Here is a 22,600-nt window from a genome sequence, read left to right as displayed (position 1 = left end):
ATTATCAGATTCCCGATAACGGAACCTATTTTTTTAACCAAAAAATAAAATTTTAGTCAAAGCTAGAATTTAGAAGAACACGGGTTACTGATAATCAAAAGAGTGTATAGAAGGACGTAATTTAGGTAACAAGAGAGTAATCAAGAGAAAAACAAGTAAACCAAAGTTTATATCAATAGTATTTCGTGTCCTTACAATTGACCAGATGTCTCCTTTTTATAGATATCTTGGAGATATACGTTTTGTCCAAATCATAATGAGGCTATTATGAGTAATTAAAGACATTTAATGCTACGTTACATAATCATTATATTTAATACAAATTCTCTAACTTATTCCACATTTAATGCCTATTAAATGCCGTATTTGCACTCTTTTCTATTGTTAGATTCATTCCTTTTGATTCTCAGATAGGTACGGGTGCTGAGTTATTTGTATTCCTGTCGTGCCTCTTCCTCTGCCATTTGCTCGTATCTGTTGCAACTCGTGCCCCTTGGCTAGTTGTAATTCTTTGACCATTTGACCAGTCCACGTGTTCTGACACGTATTCGACACGTCACCTTTATATTTAAATACAATTTTTTCCAATACAATTACAGGTCATGCATCTCCCACCCAATTGAACGCGTTTTGCTAGAAAGATTGGAGTTTTCGCCAGGAAAATTCCATTTTTTCCCACACACTTTAGTTTGTTTAGAATTTGTTATATACGTGTTAATAGGCTCATTTTCAGCAACATATATCAAGTCAATAAGTCGAACCCTAGCTTATTAGGTATCTAAATTTTTGGGCAGGGCTGTCTATGTGTTCAGCCAAGTAGATTCAAAAGAAAGATGAGAGCATCATTCATGCCTGATACAAACAACAACAACAACAACAACAACAACAACAACAAATTCAGTGCAATCTCACAAGTAGAGTCTGGAAAGGGTGGTGTATATATAATCTTAACCCTACCTTACGAAGGTAGAGGGGATGTTTCTGATAGACCCTCTGATGATGACTGATTCCAAATGAACGAGAAATTTGATTTACAAGGTCACATACTATTTCTATTAGAACTGTCTTACATTAGAATATTTGATGGCAAAAGAGCAACTTGCCCACCACAGGCAACCAAGATCCGAGCTACTAAGGATTTGCACGAGATTTATAGGGAAAATGAAAAGCAAATAAGGTGAACCTGTATCATGTCAAGAATCTGAGCTGCATTTGCTAGCTAGCTTCAAGGACATCTTCCCATCATGAAAAGGAGTCGTTCCACCGCGGGAAGTTGATGCCTCTAGCATTATTAGCAGATCTCCGTGAGAATAGTGGTGCCCATAATAGTGACGGGGATACCTTGAACACATTGCCATCTCAATATTTTGACGGTTGAATGATCTCTCCACCTCATCGAGGTAGGAGTAAGGTCTGCGTATACATTACTCTCCCGAAACTCCTCATTGTTCAGTATATTGTTGTTGTTTTTCTTCTTCTCTTTACTAATTCTTTTTAAATAACCAAAAAATCTCCAAGGACCAATGATGCATAGGTCAGAACTTTGAGAATAATGGGTTTGTCCCTCTTCTTTCTCCGCTTAAATATCAAGCTTTTATCAATGGCATGGTTTGAACCGGTGATGTGCATGCGCCTAACCCACAGATCACACGATGAACTCTTACCACTAGTCAAAAAGCTTGGGAGCTATGGAAATTTTCTCTTCTCATCTTTCACCTCCCAATTTTGTGCTTGAAGACCTCCTTTAAAATTCTTAGAATGGGAATCTTATAATTAATCCAATTAATATCAGGTTCATCAATTTTTTAGGGGATACAATATAAGCTGCAAATGAGCTGATATAAAAAATCCTCCACCATTTTGTAGAATTCCCAAAATGAAGGAGAGGTTGATGTATAAACAGGTTAACTTAAAAGCATTGAACCGTCAAGAAAACTAGCAGAAATTATTAACTACATGTTATGATTCTATCAGAGGCGGATCAAGAATTTAAGTTTTATGGGTTCAACCTATAAAGTTTTTAGCATTGAACCCATTGTATTTTTAAAGTTATAGGTTCATATTGCTATATATTGCAATATTATTGAATTTTTACGCATAAATTTATGTTCCGCGCCAAAAGTACTGGGTTCAGTTGAACCCGGTACCAATGCCTTACATCCGCCCCTGGATTCTATAGGAAGCTAACCTAGAAGTTTATAAAAGTTAAAACCTTTAACTAAAATGCTGTTAGATAAAGTGGGCGTTTGGACATAAGAATTGTAAAATTCCAAAAAAAATGAAATGTTTTTTGGGATATTTACGCAAATAGCCGGTTATATTCTTAATTTACTTTTTCTAGCCATCTACATAGATTATGCATTGATTATACACATATTAAACATGAATTATACATATATTATACATCAGGTGACTATTTTTAGTTTAAGAGACTGAGTGGGCGGCTAATCGGGTTATTTCTTTATTATTTTCAAGTGAAAAATGGTATTTGAAATTAGAGTTGTGTTTGGATATCTTTGGTCCTAGCATGTTCTTGCCTCCAAGGGTGTTGTCTAACCCTAAAGTAGTGTCTCCTCCCCTCAAATTTGTATTTTAAGATGTATTTATATCACTTAGGGTTGATGAGGGGCGAAATTTTTCAATCCAACTTCGGATGGGAGAAGCTGGAATCCGCATTCGCCTTCGCGCTAGACGCAGACTTTGATGCGAATCCAGCTTTTGACATTCTTCCATTTCGCGAAGCGATCCGTGCCTTTTCTTCGCTTCGTTGTTTTGTGCCTTCACTTTTCTCCTTTTCCGCATCCGTCTTCGTGCCACGCACCACAATAAACGAGCTCCCAATCCCTCAATTTCTTCCTTTTGTATCGAATTTGATATCTTTTGTTCCATTATCGTTCAAGCTCATTCCTACAAATAAGAAACACCTAATGAGTATATTTCACTTCAAAAATCATTTAATCTCCCGCGATTCACACAAGAATTAATATGCAAATATACTCAAAAATATGTACTTTTCATCATTTATCAACGTGAATAGAATTTTGGGTTATTTTTGAATTTTTGTGAGTTATTTGAGTGAAAATTTTAAAAAGCAGCTTTTTGGAGTGTTTCAAATTTTCGAAAATTTTCAAAATTCATCTTCAAGTGAAAATTGAAATTTTTTTGGCCGAACACTGATTTCGAAAAAAAGTAAAAAAATTCTTATGTCCAAAGACTCAAAAGATGATTCTCTCACAACAAAAACAAAAAAAAGACACAATCTTTATTTGTCAGCAAACTATCAACTGAATAACTTGGAGCAGAACATCCCCAAATACTATAAGACATGCAATTTCTCAATTAAAAAGCTATGATTTGTGGAACAACATTGCATAATTGTTGCGGCCAAATGCACTCGCAAGTATACGCGATCGTCAAGTAATAAAGTGACTAGAAGTCGGATGTCGAACCCAAGAGAACTTATGATTAACTATTAACTAAATTAGGCTATCCTACTTATCTAAACAAGAATTAAACCTAGAAATATTTGATTCTAAACTAATTAAAATAAAGAAAAACAAATAGTGAACTCTGAATAAGGGAAAAGCAAATTTTTATAATATCAATGTAATGAAAACAATCTAGGGTCATGTACTATCTAACATTCCTATTGTATTCTTCAATTGAGTTGACTAGCTAATTTATCTAGTTTATTGGTTAATAGGGTTGATATTACTCATAAGAATCTGTCGAGTTCTTACTCGCCTATTCAAGCTAACCTAACGCCTATATGTCTATGGAATTAGAACTAACAAGAACGCATTTATAATTCCTATAAATCAACCAAGCAAGGCAATTAGGTATATGTCTATCCTAACCGCGAATCCGTTCCCGATGCCCAGGTTCAAGAACTCGCTCTACTCAATCCTATGTTCAATCTAGATTCAACTCTAGATTCATAGATAGTATTCAATTGGTGATCAAGCAATCAAATAATTAAGAGCATGATTGAATAAATAAACCAATATGATAAACTAAGAAGTTAAAATCAATATTCGAATAACAATAGTCATGAAAGAACCACAACCCTAGAACATGAAGTTTAGCTCCACATAGACATGGTAGCCAAACAATACATCATACAAAGAAATATAAAAATTACTAAGTTTGGTGGAAGAAAAAATGAAACCCCGCCTCCACGGCGGCTCTGTGCTCTCCCTAGGTCAAAAGTCTGTCCAAAAGTGTGTTAGATGATCTAAAAGAGGCGTTTTTGGCCTATATATTGCGTACAAAAGTCGTGGGCCAAACTTTTCCTTTTCCTAAATCCGACTCAGCTTCAGGGATTGATGCTGGGGTAATGCTTCCTCAGCTTCCACTTCTTCAGCTTCACATGCTAGGGTGGATACTTCGCATCCACCCTTTGTTCCTCCATCTTTGTTATGCCCAAGTGCGGATGCTAAGGCAGATGCTATGGCGCGACTTCACTGTTAAGGGTGCACCAACTAGCCTTCTTTCCAATGTTAGATGCGACGCATGCACTCTCTTCTCCTCTAGTTGGGGCATCTTTTCTTCATATTTTTGCACTCTAAACATCCTAAATCATCACACATAACTTAATTAGCCATAAAACTAATAATTAACACATATTGGGCATTTTTAACACCAAATAACACCAAAAAGCGGTTAAAACATGGGTAAAGTAACATCAAAACATATAGAAATATGCCCAACATCAATAATTCCTGGTAAATTACAACTCCAAGTATAATGCTATTCCCTTAACCAGAGGTCTCGGGTTCGAGCCCTGAGTATGAAAAAATCCTTTGTAGGGAGCGCTTCCCTCGAATGGGACCCCACGCGGCGTGAATCTGGATATAATCAGGCTCCAATGTGAGTACCGGATTCCGGGTGAAACACTAAAAAAAGCTAACACCAAGTATAATGCTACTCATCTTTATTTTCCCATATTTTATTACAACACACCCCTAGAGGAACCAACTATAAGTAAAAATCTGAGTCGTAGATGAGTTGTATGGAAAATAAATACACGGAAAATATATGGGAAGCAAAAAAGGGAGAGACGTGTCAATAGCTCAGCAGTTGCAATTTCTGATAGCCGAAATGAAGATTAAGAGAAATTAGAGCTTTGAAAAAGGGAAAATTTCACATTGGAATAATTGGGCTCCATACTTTTTAATTTTATAGCCCATATTTTAATTTACAAACAACTAGCCCAAAAGTAATAGGCTAAGATTCAACATCCAACTCCAATAGGTTCTCAAAATTATTACTTAACTTTTAAAAAAGATTACTCAATCTTTTAAATTAATTTTCGAATCAGTAACTGTGACTCAAATATTAATTCAACAAACCAAATTTATTAGGGTGGTGAAAATTAGATTTTTAACAAGCTTAAATATGTGGGTTTAAATTTCGAATTTGATTTTGTGAGAAATTTAGAGTGGGTGTTATTTAGACTTGTTAGAAATAGTATAAGGAAGTTGTATATAAAATTTGAAGTCATTTAATGGAGATTTGAACTGGTTTTGAACAAAAATTGCAACTGAAAATCGTGGAAGAAGTTTGTCTTCAGATGCTTGTATAAAGGTGTATAAAAGTGTATAAGGTGTGTTTCTACACTCATATACACTATTATACAAGATTATACATAATTATACAAAAAACTGACTGCGTCTTCTTCCTTGTGTCTTTTCTGAAATTTAACTCAAATCTTGCTCAAAACTATTCCAAATCACTTCAAATTTAAATTTTGAACTCCTTTTGATATTTTCAATCAATTGGAACAACACCCAATCCAAACAACTAACAAATTCAAAAAAACCCATTTTCAAAAGCAAAGCTTTGAATGGTCTTCAATGGTGGACTTACTCTTCAATTTTCTTACATTGCAAGCAGGTGACACAAGAGGAGAAACAGAAAATACACGGCCCTTTGAAGCATATGTAGAAGATGTGAGAAAAAGAGAGAGTGAAAACAATGATTGTGAGAACAAATAATTAACTCCATAGCTTTTAGAAGCAATGGTTGTAAGAACACAAATTTTGAATTTGCAAGTGCTTTCAAAATATGTACAATATGGGCCAGGTGGGGTAAAACTTAAAAACATGAGTCATTTTTTGTTGTGGCATGAAGTGTATTTTCTTGTAATTCTTTTATTAAAAAACAATTCGCGAAGTCGCAATAGATGAATGCGATTTGTAAGTCGCATTAAACGACTGCGCTTTATAGTCGCATTCTACTATTTCCATTTATATGAAAAATAATCCAACTCTATCCGATACATGTGGATGAAATTCCGTAGAGTAAAGAAGCAATTTGGGCAAATTAAATTAGTCAACCTCCCCCTCTCTCTTCTAAAAATCATCTATCATAGTTTCCTCTTAAGCAAATTAGGATCTTTAGAAGATTCAATTACAAAGGTGCAGCTCATTAATTCATCTTGTTTTGGATGTAATGTGCTTTTAAGCAAGTAAAACAGCTCATTTATGCTAAGTCTTCCACTTCTCATGCCTCATCAACTAACTAAGGTGCTTCATTTTCTTTTTAAGCTGAATCAGTTGTGTTTTAATTTTGTAATAATTAGTATCTTTTCTTGTTACCTGTTATTTTCCCTTGTTTCAATTTTCTTATTGCATGTTGTTTTGCCGTTGTTATCGGAGTTTTTGACCAATATTGTCCCTTATCGTTGAGGGGTAAGTCTATTTTGGTCCCTCAAATATAAGCCTGAGCATATTTAGTCCCTTAAGTATGCTAAAGTGGAACACCTTTAGTCTCACTAACAGAATGTATTCAAAAATTTACGGTGTTAACCAACTCTGATTCATGAAGCAAATCTTATGCTCTGAAGCAAACATTTCTTCTCTTTTTATTGGATAATGCAAATTATCACTTTAATTCCTTATTTTTAGATAATATCTTCTAATATTTTGACCTTGAAAATATCCCCTTTTGTGCTAGTTTTCAATAAGAAAATGACATTGTATAACCGCTATAAAAATAATAGCCGAAAAAATGTATAAAATTTATATATTATTTTGTGTATATATACATTTTGTATGTTAATATACAAAAATTATACAAATTTCATATACTTTTTTGGTTACCAGATGTAAATAGTTTCTGGCGCGGGCTAAAAGTGATAATACAATGTGGTTATTCGTTGCTTAAATAATATGCCTAGAAGTGATCTTGGCAGCTTTATTTCTTCAAATTGTAACTTTTCTTTTTGGAAAACTCAACCGAAATTTTTAAAAGTAAAAGTTTCAACATTAAAATCTTAAATTTATTGGCTCTGTACTATCAGTGGGTGTTGGTTTATAAAATATTTTCGATAAGTAAATTAAAAAGATGGTGAGTGCCGAAACTAACCCCGTAATTGATCTTGGGCAGATTCTGTCATTGAGACTAAAGGTGCTCCACTTTAGCATACTTAAGGGACTAAATATGCTCAGGGTTATATTTTGAGGGACCAAAATAGACTTGCCCTCAAAGATAAGGGACAATATTGGCCAAAAACTCGTTATTATTCTTGTCTTCATTATTTTAAACATGGCTTATTCATTATTCTGGGGAGAGATGATCAGGCAGGACATGATGCGACTCCAGCTCACCGAGAACATGACCTAGGAAGGTTTGGAGGGCGAGTATTAAGGTCGTAGGCTAGTAGGTAGTTGAGCGCTTTTAAATTTCTTCCCCGTTGAGGGTGTTAGGCTAGTTGTTAGTGTCTTGCTTTAGTTTGATAGTGGTACTTATTGTGTTCGTACTGTTTTTCTGCTCCGGTTGCCTAGTACCTTTCCATTGTTCTGATTATTGATACTGTCTTTTCCGTTTATTTTTTTGATTCTTAGGTTGCCGGCACTGTCTTCCTGACGTATGTTGTTGTTAGTGTTCCTTTGCCTCTTTTTCATCCTTGTGCCGGGGTCTTTCGGAAACAACCTCTCTAATCCTCGGGGTGGGGGTATGATCTGCGTACACGCTATCCTCCCTAGACCCCACACGTGGATTACACTAGGTTGTTATTTTTGTTGTAAAGGTTTATCAGAAATAACCTCTACCTCCACAAGCTAGGGATCAGAGGCGGATCCAAGATTTAAATTTAATGGTTTCAACTTTTAAGATTTTTAGGATTGCACTTATTGTGTTGTTAAAATTATGGGTTCAAATCTAATATTTGTTAAAATTTTAATAATTTTTCTTACATATGAATTCTTACTTCGTATCGAAAGTTACGAGTTCAGTTGAACTCGTAACCAAAATGCTACATTCGTCCCTGGTAGGGATAAAGTTTGCGTACACATTACCCTTCCCAAACTCCACACAGTAAGAATATTCTAGGGATGTTATTGTTGTTGTTATATTTTCTCTTGTGAAATGGGAGTTGGGTTTACTTTCAGTTTCATTTCCTACTATGAGAATGGCTCAAATGATGCTAAAATGTGTTCAAGATTCCTTGAACCTGCCTTCAGTGTTTTGGCAAATACCAAAAGAGAAAGAAAAAAAAGACCCTTTTGCAAATTTTTGCACTTTTCAAGCTCAAGTTCTTAATTTTTCTTTTCAGCTACATTAATCATGTTTATTTTCTGAATATTGCAAATTGGACCTTGGTGTTTACTTCCCAGTGGGCTTTTCCCCCATTAGGATTGGGTGAAATGTTATATGAATTGTTGTTCAGTTGGATGACAGACTCTGCCAGGAATTGTTACAAGGGATTTTAAAAAAAAAATTCACACCTATGATTTTAACCTGTATTTCTCTCATGTTAAGGAGATCCAAAACATTAAATGTTTATAAGAAGGATTTTGTTTTTACTCTATTTACGCAATATAACTTTGCGTGTGGCTCTGCCACTTGGTTGCGAGGAGGAGTTTTTGTTAAGTATAGGGTGGGCAGAGGAATAATCAGAGGTGGATCCATGATTTGAACTTTGTAAGTTTGGATTTGGAATTCTACCACATCCCTCTAATTTACTCAGTTTGGAAATATAATATAGTCAAAGTAGTTTGTCTAAGCCAAAGCTATTGTCTAGATCCTTTACTAGATTTGCCCATGGGAATAATGCAGCTTTAATTGATCTTTCTTTGGCTAGTAGTAGGCTTCAAATTTGTTTGATCATTTGCCAGTGCATTGAAAAGAATATGATCAACCAGAGAGAACATATTTGACAAGTTTTTTTAGAAGATAATGAAGCAACTTAGGCCCCTAGCCAAATCGTGTTACAGATAAAAGCCTAGTATTTAAGTGGAGAGGGGTAGAGAGACGGGTCCATCATCTACCGAGTTCGGAACTGTGCGCCATTGGCCCTCAGAGATGTCTCAGTTATCAAACAAACAAAGGGAAAAGATAATGAAGCAACTTGGATGTCATTAAATCTGATTTAGTTGTCTTAGTATTCAGTTTCACTAGAAGGCAGCTTTGGCGTGGGTTCGAGCCTCGGAAACAGTCTCTTGTAGAAATGCAGGGTAAGGCTGCGTATACTAGACCCTTGTGGTCCAGCCCTTCCCCGAACCCTGTGAGTAGCGGGAGCTTAGTGTACTGGGCTGCCATGAGTATTCTGTTTCACTACTTGGCCAAAGTTTTTTGGAATAATCTGTTTATTGTTTTGTTTAGTGATTCCTGGAGTCATTCAACTCTTCAGAAGGCAGCTTTCAGTGAATTGTTGAGGAAGTGCAACAGCAGGTTATAGAGGATAGAAAAGTTCTCCTATTTCCACTTTACTTGGTTAAAGATGCCATCTACCTCTTATTGTTCATTACCACCTTCCGAACAGTGGGATTATGATGTGTTCTTGAGTTTTAGAGGAGAAGACACGCGTAAGACCTTTGTAGCCCACCTTAACAGAGAATTATGTCGGGCTGGAATCAATACATTCAAAGATGATGAAACACTAGAACGAGGTGCATCGATTTCACCTCAACTTATCAGTGCCATTAAACGGTCAAGGTTTGCCATTATCATCTTCTCAAAGAACTATGCATCATCCAAATGGTGCTTGGATGAGCTAGTGAAGATCATGGAATGTCGAAATGAAATTGGGCAGGCAGTTGTACCAATTTTCTATGACATAAATCCATCAGAAGTACGTTCCCAGAGAAATAGTTTTGCCGAAGCCTTTTCCAAATATGAGGAGGAATTCAAGGGTGACACCAATAAGGTGCATAGTTGGAGGAAAGCCTTAAATAAAGCAGCCAATTTGGCAGGCCATGATCTGCATAGTACTACTTACAATGGGTCAGTAGCCTTTCTCCTTGGCATTAAAATTCGTGATCTTTTTGCAAAAAGTTATTTCTTCTACTGTTGAGTTGTTCTTGGATAATGGGTGCATTTGCACAAAGAACTTTCATTCGTAGACTTCTCTAGTCTTGGTCTAGGAAGCAAAAATATTAATGTACATATTACTTTGTGTATCTCATGAATTTACTTAACCGCAAAAACATAGCCATCTACTCGCATGGGCTTATGCACCTTATACCATGGGGTGTCACGGGACACCGCTTGGTCGAAAATTTTCACTAGATATTTATAAGAAAAATGAAAATATTGGGGATACGTATAGAAAATGACACTGCTTGTCATTATAGTCATTTATTCATTTGTCCATTTCTTCAAATTATGATACCGTTTATGTAAATTCCTGTGTACGCTACTGTGTACTCGTTCACCTTTCACACCTGTAAAATACACAGGTTAGCTAAAGTTATATCGTTCTAACAAGTATGGTAATTACAATACTTTTTGCCTCACGGTGGGTGGGTAAGCAGGAGGGGGTCCTTATGGTTAGACTAAATGGCCGAGAAGGTTAGCGAGATTTCTGCAATGATGAAGTGAATGATCTTTCGCTATAGTAGAATCCAAAAAAAAAAAACAAAGTAAGGTCATTACTATCTTTTTTTCTTCTTACAACTCCTATGTAATCCTATTTGATGATACCAAATTACTTCCACGGTCTCCTTTTTTGTTTTTGTTTTAATCTATTTATTTAAGTGTCTTTTTCTCTTCTTTGCGTTAAAATCTTTTCGCTTAGATTGTCATTGTCTTCTCTCTCTTGTGCAGAAATGAGTCTTGGTGCATTCAACACATTGTGAAAGAGATAGCTAATGAGCTGTGCCAGAAGTCGATGATCAGTGGCACTCTAATTGGAGCAGAATCACAAATTCAGGCTGTAATCTCGATGTTGATGATGGAATGTGAAGATGTTCGACTTATCGGGATTTCAGGGATGGGTGGTATTGGCAAGACCACCATTGCAAGAGCCATTTTTGACAGGTTTGCTCATCAATTCGAAGGTGCTTGCTTTGTTGCAAATATTAAAGAAAATCAAGCTAAACAAGGATTGCTGTCTTTGCAAACGACTCTGCTTTCTAAGGTGCTGACAATTGAATCTGTGGATCTGGCTGATGAATATGGTGGAATTGATATAATAAGAAAAAGGCCTGGCTTTAAGAAGGTTCTAGTAGTTCTTGATGATGTGGATCACCAAGACCAGTTGGATGGGCTAGCTGATAAGTTCAGCTGCTGCCAACTACCAATTCTAGAAGCCCACCATTGTTGAAGCCACCAACCCATTCTAGAAGCCACCATTGTTGAAGCCTCCATTGTTGAATGAAGAATTCAACCACCAACCACCTTCTTTAAGGCTATAAATAGAGCCTTATGTTTTACACAGAAATATCAATCCAGAGAGATTGAAATACAATCCAGGAAGAAGATTGTGAGAACAAAAAGAGAGTTTGGTGAGGTTTTTTGTAGAGAGAAATTCTTGGTGTAAATTCTCTATAATTCTATTCTTGTGAAATAGAGTTGTTTTTCCTCCCAAATAATCTTCATATTGATCCGAGAATCACAACAAGTGGTATCAGAGCCTTCGATTCTGTGTTCATCGAGAAATATCGGAACACTGAAAATTTCAACCCGGATTTACGTTTTTCGAAAACGTGATCTTCTGTGTGTTTTGATCATTTCATTAGATTCATTGCGTCGATACGAATTCAACGCAATTTTCCGGAGGCCAAACAAAGCTAAAACGAAGAAGTTATGGCAATTTTTTTTCTTCTGCCCAAGGAAGAAGATGATGAATAGTAACTGTCCAGTCAGCGCCGCATCAGCATCCAGTCAGCGCCACATCATCATCCAGTCAGAGCCACGTCAGCATCCAGTCAGCGCCACGTCAGCATCCAGTCATCGCCACGTCAGCATCCAGTCATCGCCACGTCAGCATCCAGTCAGCGCCACGTCAGCATCCAGTCATCATAAATTTTTTAAAAATTTATGAAATAACCCCTGAAGTTACTGAAATTATAAATCTGCCCCACAAGTTCAGTATATTTTCGATTTAACCCCAAAAGTTTGGTTTAAATTTTGAAAATTTTCTGGAGGCCCTATTTTGACCCAAGAAGAGTCAATCCTACCATTTTTCACCATTCCGGACGTGTTGGTGAGTTCCGTTTGGTGAGATTCTGCTCCAAAATTTTGACCAAGCCATTTTAAAGACATAATGGAAGAGTCATCATCATCTGGAGCTATGATAAAGCTTACTGCCACAAATTACACATTGTGGAGACCTCGGATGGAAGATCTCCTCAGTTGTAAAGATTTGTTTGATCCCATAGAAGCAAAGGGTAGGAACCCCGATTCCACCAAAGAAGCAGAGTGGAAGAAATTAAACAGAAAAACTATCGGTCAAATTCGACAATGGATTGACGATAGCGTTTTTCATCATGTTGCACAAGAGACAGATGCGTATGCCCTCTGGGTGAAGTTAGAAGGGATGTATCAAGCCAAGACCGCTAGGAACAAAGCCTTGTTGATGAGGCGTTTGGTAAATTTGAAGTTAAAGCACGGAACTTCAGTTGTCGAGCATACCAGTGAGTTTCAGAGCTTGATAAATCAATTATCGTCTGTTGACATGCCGCTCGGGGATGAGATGCAAGCCCTACTACTTCTTAGTTCTCTTCCTGATAGTTGGGAGACGCTGGTAGTCTCTCTCAGTAATTCAGCTCCTAGTGGAAATCTGACCATGTCTATGGTTAAAGATGCCTTATTTAATGAAGAAGCCAGAAGAAAGGACATCGATCATGGTGAGTCGCATGCCCTTATTACAGAAAGAGGGAGACAACAAGAAAGAAGTCAAGATAAGAGGAAAGGCAGAAGCAAGAGTAGGGGAAAATCCACGGATGGTAGGAAGTCATCATATGCATGCTACCACTGTGGAATAAAGGGCCATTTAAAGAAGAACTGCAGAAAATTGCATAAGGAGAAGGAGCACTTGAAGCAAAAGGATGGAGATGCATTAGTCACTACCCACGGAGAGGTAGCCATTTGTTCCATCCAAGAAGAGGCATGCCTTCACGTCTCAAGTCAAGAAGAAAACGAATGGGTGGTAGATACTGCAGCATCATACCATGCCACATCCCGAAAAGATTTCTTCACAACATACAAAGCAGGAGACTTTGGAGTAGTGAAGATGGGGAACACTTCTTCCTGTGAGATAGTTGGAATTGGTGATATCAAAATACAAACAAATATCGGGAGTACAATGATATTGAAGGATGTCCGTCATGTGCCAGAACTTCGTCTAAACCTAATATCAGGTATAGCTCTTGACAAACAGGGCTATGAAAGTTATTTCGGAAAAGGCACATGGAAATTGCTGAAAGGGGTTATGATTCTCGCTCGAGGACATATTTGTGGAAACTTATATAAAACTCATGTGAAGGTATGTTCAGACAGCCTCAATGTTATGGAAAAAGAGGCGTCTCAAAACCTGTGGCACCAGAGACTCGGTCACATGAGTGAAAAGGGGATATCAATTCTAACGAAAAAGCAGCTTATCAGAATGGACAAGAATGCTGCTTTAGACCCTTGTAATCATTGCTTATTCGGAAAGCAACATAGAGTCTCTTTTACATTTTCTTCAACCAGAAAATCAGAGTTACTCAGTCTGGTACACTCTGATATTTGTGGTCCCATGGAGGAGAAGTCACTTGGCGGCAATAGGTATTTTCTGACTTTCATTGATGATGCTTCTCGAAAGGTGTGGGTGTACTTCTTAAAGACAAAGGACCAGGCTTTTGATTATTTCAAGATATTTCATGCCATGGTAGAGCGTGAAACGGGAAAGAAATTAAAATGCCTTCGCTCAGATAATGGAGGCGAGTATACTTCCAAGGAGTTCGATTCCTATTGCAAGAGACAAGGGATTCGACATGAAAAGACGGTCCCACGCACCCCACAACACAATGGAGTAGCCGAGAGAATGAACCGGACAATTATGGAAAGAGTCAGAAGTATGATCAGTATGGCAAAGCTGCCTAAGCCATTCTGGGGAGAAGCTGTTCGCGCCGCTTGCTACCTAATCAACCGGTCACCATCAGCCCCGTTGAATTTTGAGGTTCCAGAGAAAATATGGTCGGGTAAGAATCCCTCATATTCTCACTTAAGGGTATTCGGTTGTTTAGCACATGCACATGTATCCAAGGAGCTCAGGAAGAAGCTTGATGGTAGAACTATACCATGTATCTTCATAGGCTATGGAGATGAAGAATTTGGGTATAGATTATGGGATCCAATACAGAAGACGGTGATCAGAAGTAGGGATGTTGTATTCCACGAAAACCAGATAATTGAAGACATTGAAAAGCCCACAATGTCTTATGAAAGAGGTTCCAGTGCCCAAAAAGTTGGTCCAGATCCACTACCATTGCAGTTTGACACAAATAGCATGGGGGAGCATGAAGCAGTACCAGAAGCAGAACAGGAGGATGTTTGGCAGGGGGAGGCACAAACCCCTCAGGAAACTACAGAACCATCACAGGGGAACGATGATGGTACACATCTTGAAGCTAATAATCAACAACCTCGTCGATCTGAACGAGGTCAGATTCCATCAACTCGATACCCAGAAACCGAGTATATTCTACTTTCTGAAGATGGAGAACCAGAGAGTTTCCATGAAGCTATATCTCATACGGATAAAGAAAAATGGCTGCAAGCAATGACCGAAGAGATGAACTCTTTACAGAAAAACAACACTTATGAGATTGTGAAACTTCCACAAGGAAAGAAGGTACTGAAGAGTAAATGGGTATTCAAGCTGAAGAAAGATGGCAGCGGAAAGGTGGTGAAGCACAAAGCCCGGTTAGTAGTCAAAGGATTCCTACAGAAAAAGGGAATTGACTTTGATGAAATATTTTCACCAGTTGTAAAATTGACTTCAATCCGCATCATCCTTGGATTGGTAGCCAGTTTGAATTTGGAGCTTGAACAAATGGATGTCAAGACAGCATTTCTTCATGGTGATCTAAATGAAGAAATCTATATGGAGCAGCCGGAAGGTTTTGAGGTTTCAGGAAAAGAAAACCTCGTCTATAAGCTTACGAAAAGTTTATATGGCCTAAAGCAAGCACCGAGGCAGTGGTACAAAAGGTTTGACTCATTTATGGTAAGTCAAGGATATAAAAGGACTGCTGCAGATCAGTGTGTTTACATTCAGAGATTTTCGGATGGCAATTTTGTTGTACTTCTACTTTATGTAGACGACATGTTGATCGTCGGACAAGATGCAACAAAAATTAGACAGTTGAAGAAAGAACTCTCTAAGTCCTTTGAAATGAAAGACTTAGGTCCAGCTCAACATATTTTGGGATTGCAGATAACTCGAGATAGGAGAAACAAGAAGTTATGGCTATCTCAAGAAAATTACATTGAACGGGTGATCAAACGGTTCAATATGAGTAATGCCAAACCGGTAGGTGTCCCTTTGGCAAATCACTTCAAGTTGAGCAAGAGTTTGTGCCCCTCATCCAAGAAAGAGATTGAGGAGATGTCTACAATTCCATATTCTTCAGCAGTTGGAAGCCTGATGTATGCCATGGTTTGCACGAGGCCAGATATCGCACATGCGGTAGGTGTGGTAAGTCGTTTTCTTTCTAACCCTGGAAAGAAACATTGGGAGGCAGTTAAGTGGATTTTCAGGTATCTTAAAGGTACTTCAAAATCAAGTCTGTGCTTTGGGGGAGCTGATCCAGTCTTGGAAGGCTATACAGATTCAGATATGGCCGGAGATCCTGATGGAAGAAAATCAACCTCAGGATATGTTTATACTTTTGCAGGGGGAGCTGTGTCATGGCAGTCAAGATTGCAGAAGTGTGTTGCACTATCCACAACTGAAGCAGAGTATATTGCTGTAGCGGAAGCTGGAAAAGAAATGTTGTGGCTAAAGCGGTTTCTCCAAGAACTAGGGATAAATCAAACAGAGTATAAGATACATTGTGATAGTCAAAGTGCAATTGATTTAAGCAAAAACTCAATGTATCATTCTCGGACAAAGCACATCGACATTCGCTATCACTGGATACGCGAGGTGATGAATCAACAACTGTTGAAACTAGTGAAGATCCATACGAAGGAGAATCCAGCAGACATGTTAACAAAGGTGGTCACTCAAGAAAAGTTAGAGCTGTGCAGAGACATAGTTGGAATAACTTTCAAATAGTAGCTGCGTTGGAATGCAGCTGAAGGGGGAGAATTGATAAGTTCAGCTGCTGCCAACTACCAATTCTAGAAGCCCACCATTGTTGAAGCCACCAACCCATTCTAGAAGCCACCATTGTTGAAGCCTCCATTGTTGAATGAAGAATTCAACCACCAACCACCTTCTTTAAGGCTATAAATAGAGCCTTATGTTTTACACAGAAATATCAATCCAGAGAGATTGAAATACAATCCAGGAAGAGATTGTGAGAACAAAAAGAGAGTTTGGTGAGGTTTTTTGTAGAGAGAAATTCTTGGTGTAAATTCTCTATAATTCTATTCTTGTGAAATAGAGTTGTTTTTCCTCCCAAATAATCTTCATATTGATCCGAGAATCACAACACTAGCTGGAGCCCATGATTGGTTTGGTAAATATAGTAGAATTATTATAACAGCGAGGGACGAGCACTTGCTTTTGAACTGTGATGACACTTATAGAGTTAGTTTACTTGCTATAGCTGAAGCTACTCAACTATTTAGTTGGCATGCTTTTAGAAAGACATCTCCAGTCAATGGTTTTGAGCTGTTTTCTCACCGAGTTGTACAGTACGCTGGTGGCCTTCCCCTGGCGCTTAAAGTCTTGGGTTCCTTCCTTCGTGGACGGAACATAAAGCAGTGGAGGAGTGCACTGGATACACTGCAAGATATTCCTAATGATGAAATCATTTCAAAGCTTAAGATAAGTTATGATGGGCTAGGGGATAAAGTGAAGCAAGTTTTCCTAGACTTAACATGTTCATTTGTAACATCAGATGCTGCTACTCTGAAAAAACTGTTCACTGAAATAATTATTGATGTCCTGGTTGAGAAGTCCCTCCTTTTTGTATCATCATTTGGTAGGATTGGGATACATGATTTGATTCGAGAAATGGGCCGACGTATTGCAGTGCAAGAATACCCAAGGCGCCGGATATGGCTTCATGAGGATATTGCTGATATTTTAAGTGAACATACGGTAGCAATATTTCCTGATAAATTTTTAAGCCATCACAATTTTACAATATTCTGCTCTTGCCTGCTCACAACAGGATAGTCCCACATCTGATCTTTTTCATGAAAGCGATACGAATGTCTATTTCAAAGGATGGATAAAATTAGTTCCCACATTTTGTTAGAAAATAGAAATCATTGTTTGATCAGATTCATTTTTTAAAGCATTAAACTCAATTATCATGTGCAAGTATAAAAGCATGACTTGTCCTTTGCGCTCTGTTAATGCAATTTTTGAATCCTCTCAGGGCGGAGAAGCAATAGAAGTCATATTAATCCCGTTGATGTCCAGCTCAGAGGAGAATACCATTCACCTGGGCAATGAAGTCTTCAGACATATGAAGCGACTAAGAATATTTGTATCATCGTCTCACAAGAACGTCATGTATTTTTGCTCTCATGACCCCATTAAGTTTCTTCCTAACAGCTTATGCTGGATTAATTGGTCATATTATCCTTCACCATCATTGCCAGAAAATTTTGAACCACCAAAGCTGGTGGGGCTTATTATGCATTGCAGTTACATGGTTAACCTCTGGAAGGGGTCAAAGGTATGATTTTGAGTCTTTGAGTCCTCTGCTAATATATAGTTTAAGACATATTTTCTTCTATGCTCTAAGTTACAAAAACTGTAATTGCGCATACAAAAGACATGAATTTAATGTATATTTGTATTTGTTTAATTTTTCAAAACAGCATTTAAACAGGTTGAGCATTCTTGATTTGAGTGATTCTCGAAAATTAATCCAAATTTCAGACCTTTCCGGGTCTCCAAATTTGGAGAGGCTAATCCTATGTCACTGTGTTCGGCTGGTAGAGGTCCACCCATCTGTTGGATCCCTCAAAAAGCTTACTATTTTAGATGTGGAAGGTTGTGAAAAACTTGAAAGGCTTCCCTCTAAGTTTCAATCCGGGTCTCTTGAAGTTCTAAATTTTTCTGGTTGTCAGAGTTTGAGAAAAGTTCCAGAAATTCAGCAAAATGTGAATCGTTTAACAGAATTTAAGAAGCCAAACTTTGGGGTACTTGAATTAACATCGTCATTCCTGAGCTATCTAGATTTGAGTGGCTGCAGTAACATTGAAACGCTCCCTAGCAGCATGTGCAGGTTGAAAAATTTGAAGTATCTGTACCTCAATTCGCTGTACCAAACTAAAGAACTTGCCAGAAGATATTTGTGAACTAGTGAACTTGGAGGGGCTTGATGCGAGTGAAACATCAGTTTGGTGCACCCCAAATTCCATCACATGCTTGAGGAAACTGAAGTACCTATCTTTTCGGAAAGTACCCAAGGCTTTTCATGTGAGAGATTTATGCAGTTGGGGATGTTTTGCCCAACTTGATTTGAAGTTTCAGCTGCCCAGCGTTTTATCAGTCTTTTGCACACTTATAAGACTGGATCTTAGTGCTTGCAATTTATTTGATGGAAGTATTCCTGAGGATCTTGGATGCTTGGCCTCACTACTAGAGTTAAACCTGAGCAGAAACAACTTCACCTTTTTACCTAAAAGCATTGTGCTACTTAACTGCCTTCGACACCTTGACATAACCTATTGTGAAACGCTAACAGAGCTGCCAGAGCTTCCTCCACGTATAATGAAACTGTTTCTAGACGATCGCTTTGCTTTGGAAAGCATTCCAACACTACCAACTATGTACAAAGAGTTGTACTTGGTCTCATTTGCTAATCAGAAGTTGCAAGAGATGTGGTGTGCTTCATGCAGGGAAAGTTCTGGTGCGCAGATGAGAAACTGTCTAAGGAAGAACATGACGGACATGCTAGAAGAGATTCTCCTTCCATTTTTGTCAGCAGTGCAGCTTCAGGTATGCTTCAGCTTCTGTCTTTCCCTATAAACTTTCTGAAACTTTAAGCATGCAAGTTTGTTGTAGGGTGTGTCCTGTGGTCAATTAAGTGGGTTGAGAACCATGAGATCTCAGGTTTAAATCTCAGTGGGGGCAAAAATACTACTCCCTCCGTTTCAATTTAAATGACACACTTTCCTTATTAGTCCGTTCCAAAAAGAATGACACATTTCTATATTTGGAAACAATTTAACTTTAAACTTTTTATTTTACCCACTTTACCTTTAATGAGAAGCTTTTATAGCCACACAAATGTCATGGCTCCACAAAGCTTTTGTCCCTTAAGCTTTTAGGACCACATGTTTCAAAAGACGTTCCTTTTTTTTCCCCCTTAAACTATGTGCCAAGTCAAACTACTTTATCTAAATTGAAATGGAGGGAGTAGGTGATTTTTTCCCATCTGTCCAAGTCTTGGTGGACAGGGTTACCGGGTACCTATACTGGTTGGAGATAGCAGGTACCCTGTGGAATTAGTTGAGTTGCGGCTGTGCATGCAAGCTGGCCCGAATATAAAAGGATGCAATCTTGTATCTGTAGATGTTTAAAAATTATCTAATCGTGTAACATTAATATTGTTGTAGTTGGTTTTTGACGACCAGCGCAGAGGGAGAAGATTTGGTATTGTCTTCCCTAGAAGTGATCCAAGTGCTAAGGTTCCTAGGTGGTTCATGCATCGTAAGACATGTTCAACGGGGATTTCCTTCAACCTGAAGAAACACTGGTATAATAAGAAGTTTATGGGATTTGCTATCTATTGTCAGCTTCCTTTCTTAAATGATGAATCACCGAAAAACCGTAAAAGGTTTGCATTCAGTTTGTTCTGGGGTACAACAATCACTACAAAATTGGTGCCCGAACGTGCTGCTATGGATCAACGAGCTCCTGGAAAAATAGTTCATTTGCAAGTGTCAAATGTAGTAGCATATGGCAGTCATGACTGCTTTATTTTCTTACAATTGGACCTAAAAAGGGTGCATTTTAATGGTAAAGGTAAGGGCACAATGTTGATAAATAATCCAAATGACTATTGTAGATTTGAGGCATCTCTAGATTGCCGTATGTCATCAAATTGGGGAGTTCGTCTGGTATATGCTGACGATATTGAGGTGATGAGGTTGGAATGGGCTTGGCAGTCTAACAGATTGGAGCCTGAGGATTTGCGTGAAGTGGATGTCGAGTTGTGTGTTGAGAGGTTGAAAGAATTGTCAGTTCCAGGGGAAATAATATATTTTTATGCAACACTTATTTCGTATCAGTTGCCAGTTCTATCGACTTGCCCTAGATGCTTATCCTTTGCTGAAGACTTGACTCACGTATTCTTGAACTGTAAATACTCTCAGCTAGTCTGGGAAGGATCAAGATTGGGCCTAAACTTTAAAGTTGGGACCCCAGTAGAATTTCAAGAGTGGTTACTTACCTGGACTTTGTCAGCTCCTGAAAATGAAGATTTCAGTTTTTCGTTAGCTGTCCTATGGGCGATCTGGAAGCACAGAAACAAGTTAGTGCATGAAAGAGCTGTTTTTGTTCCCTCAGAAGTCATTTCCACTGCCATTAAAGAGCACTCAAGGTTTCCGTATTCTGTTGGCATAGCAATAAGAGAGCTCTATAAGGTGCATAGAGGAACAATCGTCGATCTCAATGCTTTCAACGTTGATTCTGATGTACAGCTGGACGACGACGTACTAGTAATGGAGGTTAAGGGAGCTTGGAAAGAGGGACAAGAATGGGCTGGAATGGCATGGATAGCTTATTGGTGGAAATCTCAGGTTAAAGTGGCTGAAGCTACAAGATCGTTGAAGGTCAGGAGCAAACTACATGCAGAAGTACATGCCTTTGTGCAGGCAGTGAAATGGTCCATCTTCTTAGATTCTCCAATCGTAATTTTGTCTGACAACCAGATGTTGATTAAGGAATTCCATAATTCAGATTGCTGTTCAGATCAAGACATTGGTTGTATGTTGCATAATTGTCTGGAATTCATGGGAGATCATCAAATATCCTGGAAAGTTGTCAAAGTTCCAAGTTATGCAGTATCAGCTGCAAAGAGAGCAGCAAAAATGGCCATGAAGACTCACATGGATGTATTGAACTGGGATCCTATTGACATTTAAACGGGGAAAGTGCACAAATAACCATTCTCATGGATGCTATTTAGAGATTAGCCCGTAGTTATTTTGTCCTGAAATTTTAAATTAAAAATCTTAACTTCAGGACAATTCAGGACATTTTAGTCCTGAAAATTTGAACCGAAAACTAAAATTTAGGATACAGTGGCTAACTCTTAAATAGCAGCCCTTTAAAGTGGCTACCTGGTGTCATTTTTACTATTTAAACTTAGGTGAGAGTTCCGAGAGGCAAGTCGGAAGGCAAGTCGAACAGCTTCTAGGCCATGTCGTGCTTCTTTTTTTTTTATATTTAAATATATTTTTAAATAGCTAGTTTGTAACGGTTATATTGAACAAGTCAAAACTATCTGAGTTGCACGACAATATTTTTGATATTGTTTGTGCATAAAACTTAAATCTTTCCTCGAATTGTTTGACATAGTATGAGATTGGGTGATATTGGTCATATGGCTGTAAAATTTGCTAAAGCTTTTGGAGCTAAAGTCACAGTTGCTAGTACCTCTGCTCAGGGGCGAAACTACACTCGAGGAAAGGGCGGTGACCATCCTTCGTCGGAAAATTACATTGCGTATTTAGATAAAATATTAAGTTTAAAAGTATATAACATATATTGAACATCCTTTATCGGATTTTTTTTTATTTCTTTCAAGTTTGAACACTCTTGGAAAAATTTCTAGCGTCTTAGTTGTTTTCGCTGGTAAGAAAGATGAAGCCCTTCAACATCTTGGTGCTGATTCAGTTTTGCTTAGCAGCAACCTTGCGCAGATTCAACATCTTGGTCCGAAGTGATCTCCCTTTTTGTATGAAAGTATTTGACGGAGTACAATATTTAATTAAAAAAGAAATATTATTGACCATAAGAGCATGTTAATAAGAATAAATTAAAAAAATTTAAAGTAAAGAGTTTTTAACTTTAGAAATGTGTCATTCTTTTTAGAACAGACTATAAAGAAAAAGGTTATCACAAAAAAAAAAATGGATCAGAGGGTGTAATAATTATGAAAAGGAATTATTTGGTTCTTCAAAAAAAAAATGTTTTTGTATATTTTAAAAATAAAACAAGACAAAACAAAACTAGCCTCTCAAAGCAAAATGA

The 22,600-nt window shown here is 37.7% G+C and overlaps 1 protein-coding gene across 1 annotated transcript; it reads left to right on the top strand.

The window, feature by feature from the left end:
• Positions 1-6,441: 6,441 nt before the first annotated feature.
• On the top strand, positions 6,442-21,912 carry LOC104239145 (uncharacterized). Its single transcript, XM_070147783.1, is given in 10 exon segments — positions 6,442-6,527; positions 7,848-9,458; positions 9,607-10,227; positions 11,050-11,502; positions 12,475-16,429; positions 16,811-17,482; positions 17,766-18,068; positions 18,214-18,657; positions 18,659-19,339; positions 19,960-21,912. Coding segments are annotated over 8 exon segments (8,541 nt in total). The 5' UTR covers positions 6,442-6,527; positions 7,848-9,458; positions 9,607-9,724; the 3' UTR covers positions 21,490-21,912.
• The last annotated feature ends 688 nt before the right edge of the window (positions 21,913-22,600 follow it).

This window comes from Nicotiana sylvestris, chromosome 6 (assembly GCF_000393655.2).
Source record: "Nicotiana sylvestris chromosome 6, ASM39365v2, whole genome shotgun sequence".
Classification (NCBI taxonomy): Eukaryota; Viridiplantae; Streptophyta; class Magnoliopsida; order Solanales; family Solanaceae; genus Nicotiana; species Nicotiana sylvestris.
This window is presented reverse-complemented; position numbering and strand designations above follow the sequence as displayed.